The sequence below is a fragment of the Chiloscyllium plagiosum genome, unplaced genomic scaffold (assembly GCF_037043375.1).
Source record: "Chiloscyllium plagiosum isolate Xiang-an unplaced genomic scaffold, Cpla_swu_hap1 HiC_scaffold_8, whole genome shotgun sequence".
Classification (NCBI taxonomy): domain Eukaryota; kingdom Metazoa; phylum Chordata; class Chondrichthyes; order Orectolobiformes; family Hemiscylliidae; genus Chiloscyllium; species Chiloscyllium plagiosum.
The window spans coordinates 4,263,556-4,277,920 of NW_028270146.1; the positions used below are offsets into that span (position 1 = coordinate 4,263,556).

General features: G+C 48.7%; 1 protein-coding gene across 2 annotated transcripts in view; it reads right to left on the reverse strand.

The window, feature by feature from the left end:
- ttll5 (tubulin tyrosine ligase-like family, member 5) overlaps positions 1 to 14,365 on the reverse strand; it is a 451,975-nt gene that overhangs the window by 88,892 nt on the left and 348,718 nt on the right. For both annotated transcript variants that reach the window (XM_087989544.1, XM_087989543.1), the window contains exon 29: positions 14,120 to 14,309. In XM_087989544.1, coding sequence (XP_087845670.1) covers positions 14,120 to 14,309 — 190 coding nt within the window. The remainder of the gene's footprint in view (positions 1 to 14,119; positions 14,310 to 14,365) is intronic.

Sequence of the window (14,365 nt, forward strand, 5' to 3'; positions counted from 1 at the left end):
ATTAGGACATCGTAAACTTCACATTTTCCAATGTAATATTATCCATGCTTTTCCTCACAACAGTGCTATCCAATATCTGCAATTTCACTCATGGGGGAGTGCACTTTAATGCGGGGGGATTGAGATTGATAACCTCTGATGCATAAATGGGGAGCCGAGAGCAAAGGGCTTCATCATAGCTGCCTCTGCGAGCATGACTCTGTCCACAGAAACTACATTCACCCACAGAACGCTTCATTGCTAAAAATAGATTAGCTGGGCTGAGGTCAGTGAACAGCATCAGCAACAGAAAGACTGGTCAATGTGCTGTTTTGCCTTTCTATTCTTGGTCCAGTCTGTTTGAGAATTGCCCATTCAGCTGGGAGAGAGTGTCAGGCTCCTTCTTGTTCTTTATTCTCTTGTCAGATAGCATGGAAGAACAAGGAGGCAGAGGTGCCCTTTCATGCTCCGAGTGAGAGAAAGGGGCCGATTGAAACAGTTGACTTACATCCCATCACTCTGAGGGTAAGTTCCTCAAGCAAGGCACAGCTTAAGGTCATAACCTTCAAATAAAAAATTAGTCAGTGGCACTGGCCAAGAAGAACATCAAAGTACTTACTATTCAGAACAGGAATGCCTCTGCAGTCATGTAGAGATTGATCTCAGAGGAGCCAGAAAAGAATGTATTTTTATTGAATTATATAATTAAATAAAGCAGGGCAAGTCAATCACAGTGCTTAGAAATCCAAGCATACTCCAAGTTAAGAAAAATGATGTCTTCATGTGTTTCTTTGAGTTTAAGTCTAAGATGAGTGGGCGTGATGTACCAACTTGATTCTCAGCCATTTGTTGCTGAGTGGGGCACTCTCAGCCTGTCAGTGTGTTCCAGACCAGAACGCTGGAGAGGAGTAGCCATGGGCAGAACCCCAAAGCCCAGCAATCTCTGCATGAACACTGGAATTTCTCAGGGTTAAAATAGAACATGATGGAAATGCACAGAGATTCACATAGCAACTACTAGAGAAGCAACAGGTTCACATTTCTACTCATATACAGCTGACCTGCTCTATATTTTAGCGTTTTCCATCTCAGATTTCCCCAATGCCTTTCATTTCTATTTAAAATGAAGAATAACTTTAATAGAATGATCCTGAAGGGGCTGACCCACACTGGGGTACGGGGTCTCCCTCCCTCTCCTGAAGGGGCTGACCCTCACTGGGGTACGGGGTCTCCCTCCCTCTCCTGAAGGGGCTGCTCTCACTGGGGTACGGGGTCTCCCTCCCTCTCCTGAAGGGGCTGACTCTCACTGGGGTACAGGGTCCCCATCCCTCTCCTGAAGGGGCTTACTCTCACTGGGGTACAGGGTCCCCCTCCCTCTCCTGAAGGGGCTGACTCTCAATGGGGTACAGGGTCCCCATCCCTCTCCTGAAGGGGCTGACTCTCACTGGGGTACAGGGTCCCCCTCCCTCTCCTGAAGGGGCTGACTCTCATTGGGACAAGGGGTCTCCCTCCCTCTCCTGAAGGGGCTGACTCTCACTGAGATAAGGGGTCTCCCTCCCTCTGCTGAAGGGGCTGACTCTCACTGGGGTACAGGGTCCCCTTCCCTCTCCTGAAGTGGCTGACTCTCACTGGGGTACAGGGTCCCCCTCCCTCTCCTGAAGGGGCTGACTCTCACTGGGGTACAGGGTCCCCCTCCCTCTCCTGAAGGGGCTGACTCTCACTGGGGTAAGTGGTCCCCTTCCCTCTCCTGAAGGGGCTGCGTCTCACTGGGATAGGGGGTCTCCCTCCCCCTCCTGAAGGGGCTGACTCTCACTGGGGTACAGGGTCCCCTTCCCTCTCCTGAAGGGGCTGACTCTCGCTAGCTTATTGGTCCCCTTCTCTCCTGAAAGTATTAAGTTTTTTTCCTATAAGATTCAGATGAGTTAAATGAGCATGGGAAAACAGGAGCAGGAGTTGGCCAGCAGTACCATGAGCATACTCCACCATTCTACACGCCTGATCATCCATCTCAATGGCAAATTCCAGCTCTATACATTCAGTTCCGTGACTTCAGTCTTGAACTAACTTGGTGACTTAGCATTGCAGAATCTCTACAGTAAAGAAAGAAGCCTTTCAGCCCATCAAGACTGCACCAACACTCCAAAGAGCAAACCACCTAAACCTAGCCCTTTACCACACATTTACCATGTCTAACCACCAGACCTGCACAGTTTCACTCAGCTTAAAGATCCATGGAAACTACAGGGCAATTTAGCACGGCCAATCCACCTAACCTGCACATCCTTGGACCATGGGAGGAAACCAGAGCACCCGGAGGAAACCCATGCAGACACGGGGAGAATGTGCAAACTCCACACAGTCGCCCGAGGCTGGAATCAAATCCGGTCCCTGTTAACCACTGAGCCAACACGCTGCCCATAGTTACACTGTCCACTGGGAGAAAGAATTCCAACACTTCACCAATGTCTCAGTGTAGAAGTTGCTCCGCCCCTCCATTCTAAATGCCTTTCACAGTATTCTGAGATTATATTGACTCAAAGCCTTCCGGTCAGGGACAGAACTCTTTCCACATCTACCTGTGCCTAGGCCTTTTAAGAAGTTTCGATGAGAACACATTTTCTTTATCTAAACTGTAGTGAATATAAACCCAGTCTCCACATTCTCAGGAATCAGTCTGGTGAATCTCTGCTGCATTCCCTCAATGAAAAGTATATATTTCTTTCGACGAGCAAACCAAAAACTAGGAGGGATCCAAACGGAGTCAATCCTGCCCTGCAAAGGTCACGACTAAACCGGGAGCTGCAAATGAATATGTCACATCTACATATTGAAGTAATCTGCTTTTCCCTTTGTTCTGTTACTCACAAAATATGTGGCCTCATGTATGCACTCCAATGTGCGTTGTTTCTAAATATTCCATCATCTCTGTGTTTACTACCGTACTAGTAGCATGTTTAAGTTTACTGGAGCACATGGCTCACCTATGTTTGAGATGAAAGTTAAATGCCCACTGAATTGAAAACAGGGATATTGGTAAAGGCTGCTGGCTGATGTCCAGGGTGTATGAGATTATGCTGTTGCTGTCTATTAACTGTGAACATGAACACTACAGCTTGGCTCAGCAGCAGCCACACACTGTTTCTGTAACCTTCAAATTAAAACTAAAGCCTACATTGACTGACAAACTCCTACAGCTGCATTCACCACCACACACACCAGTTGTCTGAAATAAGCTACTCGCTCAGAGCTGGGAAACATCAGAAAGGAAATAAGATTACAAGCAATGAACAATGACAGTGAACCTCATTTAACAGATAGCAACAACATAATTGAAGTTATAATAATGGGCATCAGTACAGACAATCACAGGACTCAATACTGAGCTCCTCCACTGCCAATGCAATGTGCTGCAGTTTGTATTATTCAGAAGAACAGGAACTCTCTCCATAACCGAGAAGAAGAAGGGCAGTAATGTCATGGGAACAACATCATCTCTAATTTCTCCTCCAAGCCACACACCATCCTGACTTGGAAATATATCACCGCTCCTTCAGTGTCGTTGGGTCAAAATCCCAGAATTCCCTCCCTAACAGCAATGTGGGTCCAGCTACGGCAGTTCAAGAAGGCAGCTCACTATCATCCTCCCAAGGGCAACTAGAGACGGGCAAAGCTCTGTCCTTGCCAAGCAAACTGCCAGAAGGTTATTGTTTTAAAACATACACAAACACCTCAAAATTCACTCTGCACTATTCTGCAAATTGTGGAGGTCACGTAAAGCAGGAGAGATCCTGACCCTCAGCACGAAACTGTCAATCGGAAACAGATTTTCCTTTGACTCCCTATTGTTTTTCAAGGGAAAGCAGTTTCCTGGAACGCCTCCGCACATTATTCTGGCTTGAATCCAGCGTAATACTGGTGTAATACTCTGACTCTGTTAAGGAAATGCAATCCTGTGGTTATTTAATAATAAAACTGCACGGGCCAAAGGCTATTCTATAAACACACTTAATGAATTCCAGGTCAGGCTGGCGACATACCTGCTATCACTAGTCCACATCGACTCGGCAGCACACGTTATCTGCTGTTGGGGAGTCACATGGAAACTTGGATGAATGGTGGGGGCTTGTGTACAAAGAACAAAGAAAATTTACAGCCCAGGAACAGGCCCTTCAGCCCTCCAAGTCTGAGCCGATCCAAATGCACTGTCTAAACCTGTCGCCCACTTCCTAAACATCTGTATCCCTCTGCTCCCCACCTACTCATGCATCTGTCCAGAGGCACCTTAAATGAATCTACCGTGCCTGCCTCTACCACCTCTGCTGGCAATGCGTTCTAAACGCCCACCACCCTCTGTGTGAAGTACTTGCCGTGTGTATCCCACTTAAACTTTCCATCTCTCACCTTGAAAGCGTGACCTCTCGTTATTGAATCCCTCACACTAGCAAAAAGCTTGTCTCTATCCACCCTGCCTATACCCTTCATGATCTTGTCGACATCAATCAGGTCGCCCCTCAATCTCCTTTATTCTAATGAAAACAAACCTAACCTACTCAACCTCTCTTCATAGCTAGCACCTTCCATACCAGGCAACATCCTGGTAAACCTTCTCTGCACCCTCTCCAAAGCGTCCACATCCTTTTGGTAATGTGGCGACCAGAACTGTACACAGTATTCTAAATGCAGCCGAACCAATGTCTTGTACAATGTTAACATGACTTGCCAGTTGTTATACTCAATATCCCGTCCAATGAAGGCAAGCATACTATATGCCTTTGTGACCACTCTGTCCACCCGTGCAGCAACCTTCAGGGTACAATGGACCTGCACTCCCAGATCTCTCTGCCCATCAACTTTTCCCAAGGCTCTTCCTTTCATTGTATAGTTGACTCTAGAATTAGACTTGCCTAAATGCATCACCTCACATTTCTCTGGATTGAAAGCCATCTGCCACTTTTCCGCCCAACTCTCCAGTCTATCTATATCCTCCAGTATTCTCTGACAGTCCCTTATGCTTTCTGCTACTTCACCAATCTTCGTGTCATCTGCAAACTTGCTGATCATACCAACAGTGCCCTCTTCCAGATCATTTATGTATATAACAAACAACAGTGGCCCCAACACTGACCCCTGTGGAACACCACTGGTCACCTTTCTCCATTTCGAGAAACTCCCTTCAACTACTACTCTCTGTCTCCTGTTGCTCAACCAGTTCTTTATCCACCCAGCTAGAACACCCTGCACACCATGTGACTTCACTTTCTCCATTAGTCTACAGTGGGGAACCTTATCAAATGTCTTACTAAAGTCCATGTATATGACATCAACAGTCCCTCCCTCATCTAACAACTTGGTCACTTCCTCAAAGAACTCTATTAAGTTGGTAAGGCACGATCTCTCCTGCACAAAACCATGTTGCCCATCACTGATAAGCCCACTCTTTTCCAAATATAAATAGATCCTATACCTCGGTACCCTCTCCAGCATCTTTCCCACCACTGACGTCAGGCTCACTGGTCTGTAGTTACCTGGAATATCCCTACTACCCTTCTTGTACAGGGGGACAACATGAGAAACCTTCCAGTCTTCCAGCACCCTCACCTGTGTTTAGGGATGCCACAAAGATATCTGTCAGGGCCCCAGCTATTTCCCCTCTCGCCTCTCTCAGCAATTTAGGATAGATCCCATCCGATCCTAGGGATTTGTCCACCATAATAACCTCTATAATCAATACGTTAGCAGGGATGACCGTGGAGGAACAATGGCGGATATTTCTGTGTATAATGCAGAAGTTGCAGGATCAGTTCATTCCCAAAAGGAAGAAAGATCCCAGGAGGAGGCATGGGTGACCGTGGCTGATGAGGGAAGTAAAGAAACATATAAAGTTAAAAGAGAAAAAGTATAACATAGCAAAGATAAATGGGAAAACTGAGGACTGGGAAGCTTTTAAAGAGCAACAGAGGATTACTAAGAAGGAAATACGCAGAGGAAAAATGAGGTACGAAGGTAAACTGGCCAAGAATATTAAGGAGGATAGTAAAAGCTTTTTTAGGTATATGCAAGGCAAAAAAATGGTTAGGACAAAAATTGGGCCCTTGAAGACAGAAACAGGGGAATATATTACTAGGAACAAAGAAATGGCAGAGGAATTAAATGGGTACTTCAGATCTGTGTTTACTGGGGAAGACACAAGCAATCTCCCTGAGGTAACAGTGGCTGAAGGACCTGAACTGAAGGGAATCTATATTTGCCAGGATTTGGTGTTGGAGAGACTATTAGGTCTGAAGGCTGATAAGTCCCCGGGGCCTGATGGTCTGCATCCCAGGGTACTGAAGGAGGTGGCTCGGGAAATCGTGGATGCGTTGGTGATTATTTTCCAGAGTTCAATAGATTCGGGGTCGGTTCCTGAGGATTGTAGGGTGGCTAATGTTATACCACTTTTTAAGAAAGGTGGGCGAGAGAAAGTAGGAAATTATAGACCAGTTAGTCTGACCTCAGTGCTGGGAAAGATGCTGGAGGCTATTATAAAGGACGAAATTACTGCACATCTGGATAGTAGTAACAGGAAAGGACAGAGTCAGTATGGATTTATGAAGGGGAAATCATGCTTGACTAATCTTCTTGAATTTTTTGAGGATGTAACTCTGAAGTTGGACGAGGGAGATCCAGTAGATGTAGTGTACCTGGACTTTCAGAAAGCTTTTGATAAAGTCCCACACAGGAGGTTAGTGAGGAAAATTAGGGCGCATGGTATTGGGGGCAAAGTACTAGATTGGATTGAAAATTGGTTGGCTAATAGGAAACAAAGGGTAGTGATAAACGGCTCCATTTCGGAATGGCAGGCAGTGACCAGTGGGGTACCGCAGGGATCCGTGCTGGGACCGCAGCTTTTTACAATATATGTTAATGATATAGAAGATGGTATCAGCAATAACATTAGCAAATTTGCTGATGATACAAAGCTGGGTGGCAGGGTGAAATGTGATGAGGATGTTAGGAGATTACAGGGTGACCTGGACAAGTTAAGTGAGTAGGCAGATGCATGGCAGATGCAGTTTAATGTGGATAAATGTATGGTTATCCACTTTGGTGGCAAGAACAGGAAGGCAGATTACTACCTCAATGGAATCAATTTAGGTAAAGGGGCAGTACAGAGTGATCTGGGTGTTCTTGTACACCAGTCAATGAAGGCAAGCATGCAGGTACAGCAGGTAGTGAAGAAGGCTAATAGCATGCAGGCCTTCATAACAAGAGGAATTGAGTATAGAAGCAAAGAGGTGCTTCTGCAGTTGTACAGGGCCCTGGTGAGACCACACCTGGTGTACTGTGTGCAGTTCTGGCCTCCAAATTTGAGAAAAGACATTCTGGCTATTGAGGGAGTGCAGCGTAGGTTCACGAGGTCAATTCCTGGAATGGCAGGATTACCTTACACTGAAAGACTGGAGCGACTGGGCTTGTATACCCTTGAGTTTCGAAGACTGAGAGGGGATCTGATTGAGACGTATAAGATTATGAAAGGATTGGACACTCTGGCAGTGGGAAACATATTTCCACTGATGGGTGAGTGCCGAACCAAAGGACACAGCTTAAAAATACGGGGTAGACCATTTAGGACAGAGCTCAGGAGAAACTTCTTCACCCAGAGAGTGGTGGCTGTGTGGAATGCCGTGCCCCAGAGGGCAGTGGAGGCCCACTCTTTGGATTCATTTAAGAAAGAGTTGGATAGAGCTCTCAAAGATGGTGGAATCAAGGGTTATGGAGATAAGGCAGGAACAGGATACTGATTAGGAATGATCAGCCATGATTATATTGAATGGCGGTGCAGGCTCGAAGGGCTGAATGGCCTACTCCTGCACCTATTGTCTATTGTCTCTAGCCTACCGAACACATCTTCCCTACTTAAGTCAACGTGATTAAGAGTAATCAAGCTTCTGTCACTAATCTCAACATTCATCATGTTCCTCTCCTCAGTGAACACTGATGCAAAGTAATCATTCAGAATCTCACCCATTCTCTCAGGTTCGGCACACAGCCTTCCTTCATTATCCTTTAGTGGACTAATCCTTTCTCTAGTTACCCGCTTGCTTCTTACATAAGAATAAAAGGCTTTGGGATTCTCTTTAATTCTGCTCACTAAAGCTATTTCTTGGCCCCTTTTAGCCCGCTTGATTCCTTGTTTAGGTCTGATCCTACTCTTCCGATATTCTGTTCTTAGCGGCCTGGACCTTATGTACGCTTCCCTTTTCCTCTTGGCTAGTCGTATGATTTCTCCTGTCACCCACTGTTCATGAATCTAACATTCCTATCCTTTGCTTTCAATGGGACATGCCTATCCTGCACTGCCATTAACCTATCTTTGAAAGCCTCCCACTCTCAAATGTGGACTTCCCTTCAAATAGCTGTCCAGTCCACATTTCCCAGCTCCTGCCTAATTTTGATATAATTGACTTTGGCCCAGTTTAGTACTCTTCCTTTAGGACCACTCATCTTTATCTACAAATATTCTAAAACGTACAGAATTGTGGTCACTGTTCCCAAAGAAATTCCCCACCGCAACTTCTACCACCTGGCCTGGCTCATTCCCTAACATCAGGTCTAATATGGCCCCTTCCCTCATTGGACCATTGATATGCTGCTCTAGAAAACTCTCCTGGACGCTTCTTACAAATTCTAGATCTCACGGAATACAGGGAGAACTAGCCATGTGGATACAGAACTGGCTCAAAGGTAGAAGACAGAGGGTGGTGGTGGAGGGTTGTTTTTCAGACTGGAGGCTTGTGACCAGTGGAGTGCCACAAGGATCGGTGCTGGGTCCTCTACTTTTTGTCATTTACATAAATGATTTGGATGTGAGCAAAAGAGGTACAGTTAGTAAGTTTGCAAATGACACCAAAATTGGAGGTGTAATGGACAACGAAGAGGGTTACCTCAGATTACAACAGGCTCTTGATCAGATGGGCCAATGGGCTGAGAAGTGGCAGATAGAGTTTAATTCAGATAAATGCGAGGTGCTGCATATTGGGAAAGCAAGGACTTATACACTTATTGGTAAGGTCATAGGGAGTGTTGCTGAACAAAGATACCATGGAGTGCAGGTTCATAGCTCCTTGAAAGTGGAGTCGCAGATAGATAGGATAGTGAAGAAGGCGTTTGGTATGCTTTCCTTTATTGGTCAAAGTATTGAGTACAGGAGTTGGGAGGTCATGTTGCAGCTGTACAGGACATTGGTTAGGTCACTGTTGGAATATTGTGTACAATTCTAGTCTCCTTCTTTTCAGAACAATGTTATGAAACTTGGAAGGATTCAGAAAAGATTTACAAAGATGTTGCCATGGTTGAGCTATAGGGAGAGGTTGAATAGGCTGGGGCTGTTTTCCCTGGCGTGTCGGAGGCTGAAGGGTGACCTTTTAGAGGTTTATAAAATCATGAGGGGCATAGACAGGGCAAATGCACAAGGTATTTTCCTTGGGGTGGGGGAGTCCAAAACTAGAGGGTATAGGTTTATGGTGAGAGAGGAAAGGGTATAAAAGAGACCTAAGGGGCAACATTTTCACACAGAGGGTGGTGCGTATATGGAATGAGCTGCCAGAGGAAGGCTCACTGCAGTGGGGAGGTGGGGTGTGGCCCCCTGCAGTGGGGAGGTGGGGGGGTCTCACTGCAGTGGGGAGGTGGGGGGGGGTCTCACTGTAGTGGGGAGGTGGGGGGGTGTCTCACTGTAGTGGGGAGGTGGGGGGGGTCTCACTGCAGTGGGGAGGTGGGGGGGGGGGTCTCACTGCAGTGGGGAGGTGGGGGGGGTCTCACTGCAGTGGGGAGGTGGGGGGTGTCGCACTGCAGTGGGGAGGTGGGGGGGTGTCTCACTGCAGTGGGGAGGTGGGGGGGGTCTCACTGCAGTGGGGAGGTGGGGGGGGTCTCACTGCAGTGGGGAGGTGGGGGGGGGTCTCACTGCAGTGGGGAGGTGGGGGGGGTCTCACTGCAGTGGGGAGGTGGGGGGGGTGTCGCACTGCAGTGGGGAGGTGGGGGGGGTCTCACTGCAGTGGGGAGGTGGGGGGGGTCGCACTGCAGTGGGGAGGTGGGGGGGGGGTCTCACTGCAGTGGGGAGGTGGGGGGGGTCTCACTGCAGTGGGGAGGTGGGGGGGGTGTCTCACTGCAGTGGGGAGGTGGGGGGGGGGTCTCACTGCAGTGGGGAGGTGGGGGGGGTCTCACTGCAGTGGGGAGGTGGGGGGGTCTCACTGCAGTGGGGAGGTGGGGGGTGTCTCACTGCAGTGGGGAGGTGGGGGGGTCTCACTGCAGTGGGGAGGTGGGGGGGGGTGTCTCACTGCAGTGGGGAGGTGGGGGGGGGGTCTCACTGCAGTGGGGAGGTGGGGGGGTCTCACTGCAGTGGGGAGGTGGGGGGTGTCTCACTGCAGTGGGGAGGTGGGGGGGTCTCACTGCAGTGGGGAGGTGGGGGGGTCTCACTGCAGTGGGGAGGTGGGGGGTGTCTCACTGCAGTGGGGAGGTGGGGGGTGTCTCACTGCAGTGGGGAGGTGGGGGGGGGGTGTCTCACTGCAGTGGGGAGGTGGGGGGGGTCTCACTGCAGTGGGGAGGTGGGGGGGTCTCACTGCAGTGGGGAGGTGGGGGGGGGGTGTCTCACTGCAGTGGGGAGGTGGGGGGGGGTGTCTCACTGCAGTGGGGAGGTGGGGGGTGTCTCACTGCAGTGGGGAGGTGGGGGGGTCTCACTGCAGTGGGGAGGTGGGGGGTGTCTCACTGCAGTGGGGAGGTGGGGGGGGTCTCACTGCAGTGGGGAGGTGGGGGGGTCTCACTGCAGTGGGGAGGTGGGGGGGTCTCACTGCAGTGGGGAGGTGGGGGGTGTCTCACTGCAGTGGGGAGGTGGGGGGGGTCTCACTGCAGTGGGGAGGTGGGGGGGGGGTGTCTCACTGCAGTGGGGAGGTGGGGGGGGTGTCTCACTGCAGTGGGGAGGTGGGGGGGGGTGTCTCACTGCAGTGGGGAGGTGGGGGGGGGGTGTCTCACTGCAGTGGGGAGGTGGGGGGGGTCTCACTGCAGTGGGGAGGTGGGGGGGTCTCACTGCAGTGGGGAGGTGGGGGGGGGTGTCTCACTGCAGTGGGGAGGTGGGGGGTGTCTCACTGCAGTGGGGAGGTGGGGGGGTCTCACTGCAGTGGGGAGGTGGGGGGTGTCTCACTGCAGTGGGGAGGTGGGGGGGGTCTCACTGCAGTGGGGAGGTGGGGGGGGGTCTCACTGCAGTGGGGAGGTGGGGGGGGTCTCACTGCAGTGGGGAGGTGGGGGGGGTGTCTCACTGCAGTGGGGAGGTGGGGGGGGTGTCTCACTGCAGTGGGGAGGTGGGGGGGGTGTCTCACTGCAGTGGGGAGGTGGGGGGGGTCTCACTGCAGTGGGGAGGTGGGGGGGGTCTCACTGCAGTGGGGAGGTGGGAGTGTCTCTGGATTCTTGTTATCTCATTTCTGAAGGCTTCCCATTTTCCAGCCGTCCCTTTACCTGCGAACATCAGCCTCCAATCAGCTTTCAAAAGTTCTTGCCTAATACCGTCAAAATTGGCCTTTCTCCAAAGTAGAACTTCAACTTTTAGATCTGGTTTATCCTTTTCCATCATTATTATAAATCCAATAGAATTATGGTCGCTGGCCCCAAAATCCTCCCCCACTGACACCTCAGTCACCTGCCCTGCCTTATTTCCCAAGAGTAGGTCAAGTTTTGCACCTTCTCTAGTAGGTATATCCACACACTGAATCAGAAAATTGTCTTGTACACACTTAAGAAATTTCTTTCCATCTAAACCTTTAACACTATGGCAGTCCCAGTCGATGTTTGGAAAGTTAAAATCCCCTACCATCACTACCCTATTTTTCTTCCAGACAGCTGAGAACTCCTTACAAGTTTGTTTCTCAATTTCCCTCAGACTATTGGAGGGCCTATAGTACAATCCCAATAAGGTGATCATCCCTATCTTATTTCTCATTTCTACTCAAATAACTTCCCTGGATGTATTTCTGGGAATATCCTCCCTAAGTACAGCTATAATGTTATCCCTTATCAAAAACGCCACTCCCCCTTCCTCTCTTGCCTCCCTTTCTATCCTTCCTGTAGCATTTGTATCCTGGAACATTAAGCTGCTAGTCCTGCCCATCCCTGAGCCATGTTTCTGTAATTGCTATGATATCCCAGTCCCATGTTCCTAACCATACCCTGAATTCATCTGCCATCCCTGTTAGCCCCTTGCATTGAAATAAATGCAGTTTAATTTATTAGTCCTACCTTGTCCCTGCCTGTCCTGTTTGACTCACTTCTGTTCTCAACTGTACCCTTCTCAGATCGATCTCTTTCCTCACTACCTCCTGCGTCCCACCTCCCCACTTTACTAGTTTAAATCCTCCTGAGCAGCTCTAGCAAATCTCCCTGCCAGTATATTAGTCCCCTTCCAATTTCGGTGCAATCCATCCTTCTTGTACAGGTCACTGCTACCCCAAAAGAGATTCCAATGATCCAAAAATATGAATCCTTCTTCCATACACCAGACATGCATTCATCTGTTCTATCCTCCTATTCCTGCTCTCATTAGCTCGTAGCATTGGGAATAATCCAGATATGACTACCCTTGAGGACCTCCTTTTTAAATTTCTGCCTAATTCTCTGTAATCTCCCTTCAGAATCGCAACCTTTTCCCTTCCAATGTTGTTGGTTCCAATGTGGACAATGACCTCCTGCTGGCCCCTCTCCCCAGTGAGAACATTGTGCACCCTCTGAGACATCCTTGATTCTGGCACCAGGGAAGCAACACACCATTCTGCTTTTTCTCTGCTGGCCACAGAAACGTCTGTCTGTACCTCAGACTACAGTCCCCTAACACAGTTGATGTCTTGGAATTTGACGTACCCCTCATTGCAATATGGCCAGTCTCAATACCAGAAACTTGGCTGTTCGTGCTATGTTCCCCTAAGAATCCATCACCCCCTACATTTTCCAAAACGGCCTACTTGTTAGACTCTTGCACTAGCTGCCTACCTCTCTTACCTTTCCTGGATTTAACCCATCTGTGTGACTGTATCTGAGACTTTCCCCCCTTCCTATAACTGCCATCCATCACATACCGTTGCTATTGCAAATTCCTCATTGCCTCTAACTGTCTCTCCAACCGATCCATTCAATCTGATAGGATTCGCAACCAACGGCATTTATTGCAGATATAATCCACAGTAACCTGTAAACTCTCCTTAAACTCCCATATCTGACAAGAAGTGTATATCACTCTACTAAAGGCCATTTTTGATACTTCACAATCTACAGACCCAGAAAATTACACTGTCTTATTCCTCTTCAAAACACTGCTCCAGATTAAAACTAGTCACTTATCTGCTTCTGTGCTGTGACTTTGCCCAAACAGTCCCTCCAAGATCAGTTGTGAATTTCACTGTTTGTTGATTTGCCCAGACGCTCTCCGATGTCCAGCGAATTCAAACAGCAAAGGCAGTAACTGCAGGTTCACTGTGGTGCCAGTTTCTTTCCCTCTCTCTCTTCTGCACTAACCTCACCATATGCTTCCTTTGTCTGTACCTCTCCCTTTAAAACTGCTGTTGTTTTGACTTTTTTCCTCCAAAGTTCCAAAACAATGCAACAGCATATAAAACAGTAATTGCTGTAAAACAGTAATTCGAGGAAATCACCTCCAGCACCTAAAATACCTCAAAAAAGGAGCAACTGTTGCAGCCAGAAATGTTTCCCATCCTCCATCTTGGATTACCCAGTGTTCTTGAAACCCCAACTTTCTTTTATCTTGATGGTAAATGGATAGCTTAAAGCACAGATGTTTATATTTGAGCTGAGATGCTGACTATTTTGCTGGGACTGTGAGATCCAGCCTCTCCACTGTTAACACAAAAGCAATTTCCATTGTTTCAAAGAGTAAACACCTTGCAGTTTGAAGCCCCCTTTACATTGCAGCAGTGAAACCACCCAGGCTTGGTGTCAGGCAGACATCAGAGTTAGGATCGTTCTCATGAACCAATGTTAAAATATAACCATCACATAAGGCTGGGAATTGAAACAGTAACCCCAGACCCACCTCGCCACCAGGTTTGGCGCTCTGGCCCACCTGCCTGTTTCCCTGGTGCCAATCATGCTCTCCCCACTCTTTTACCTGCTGCCGGGCACGGCTGGTATCCAGGAGCTGTCGGGAGTGCTGCTGTTGCTGTTGGAGATGTTGGAGTGCGTACTGCAGTTGCTGGCTCCCTGATGTGGGCTGGTACCTCTGCCTTGGAGTCACTCCTGTCACTGTGTTATATGCACACTCGACCTCATGATCCCAGCTCAGGTTATCCACAAAACCCCTGTGTATGCGCGTGTGGGAGAGACAGAGACATTACCATGGTTAGTAATTGGCCAG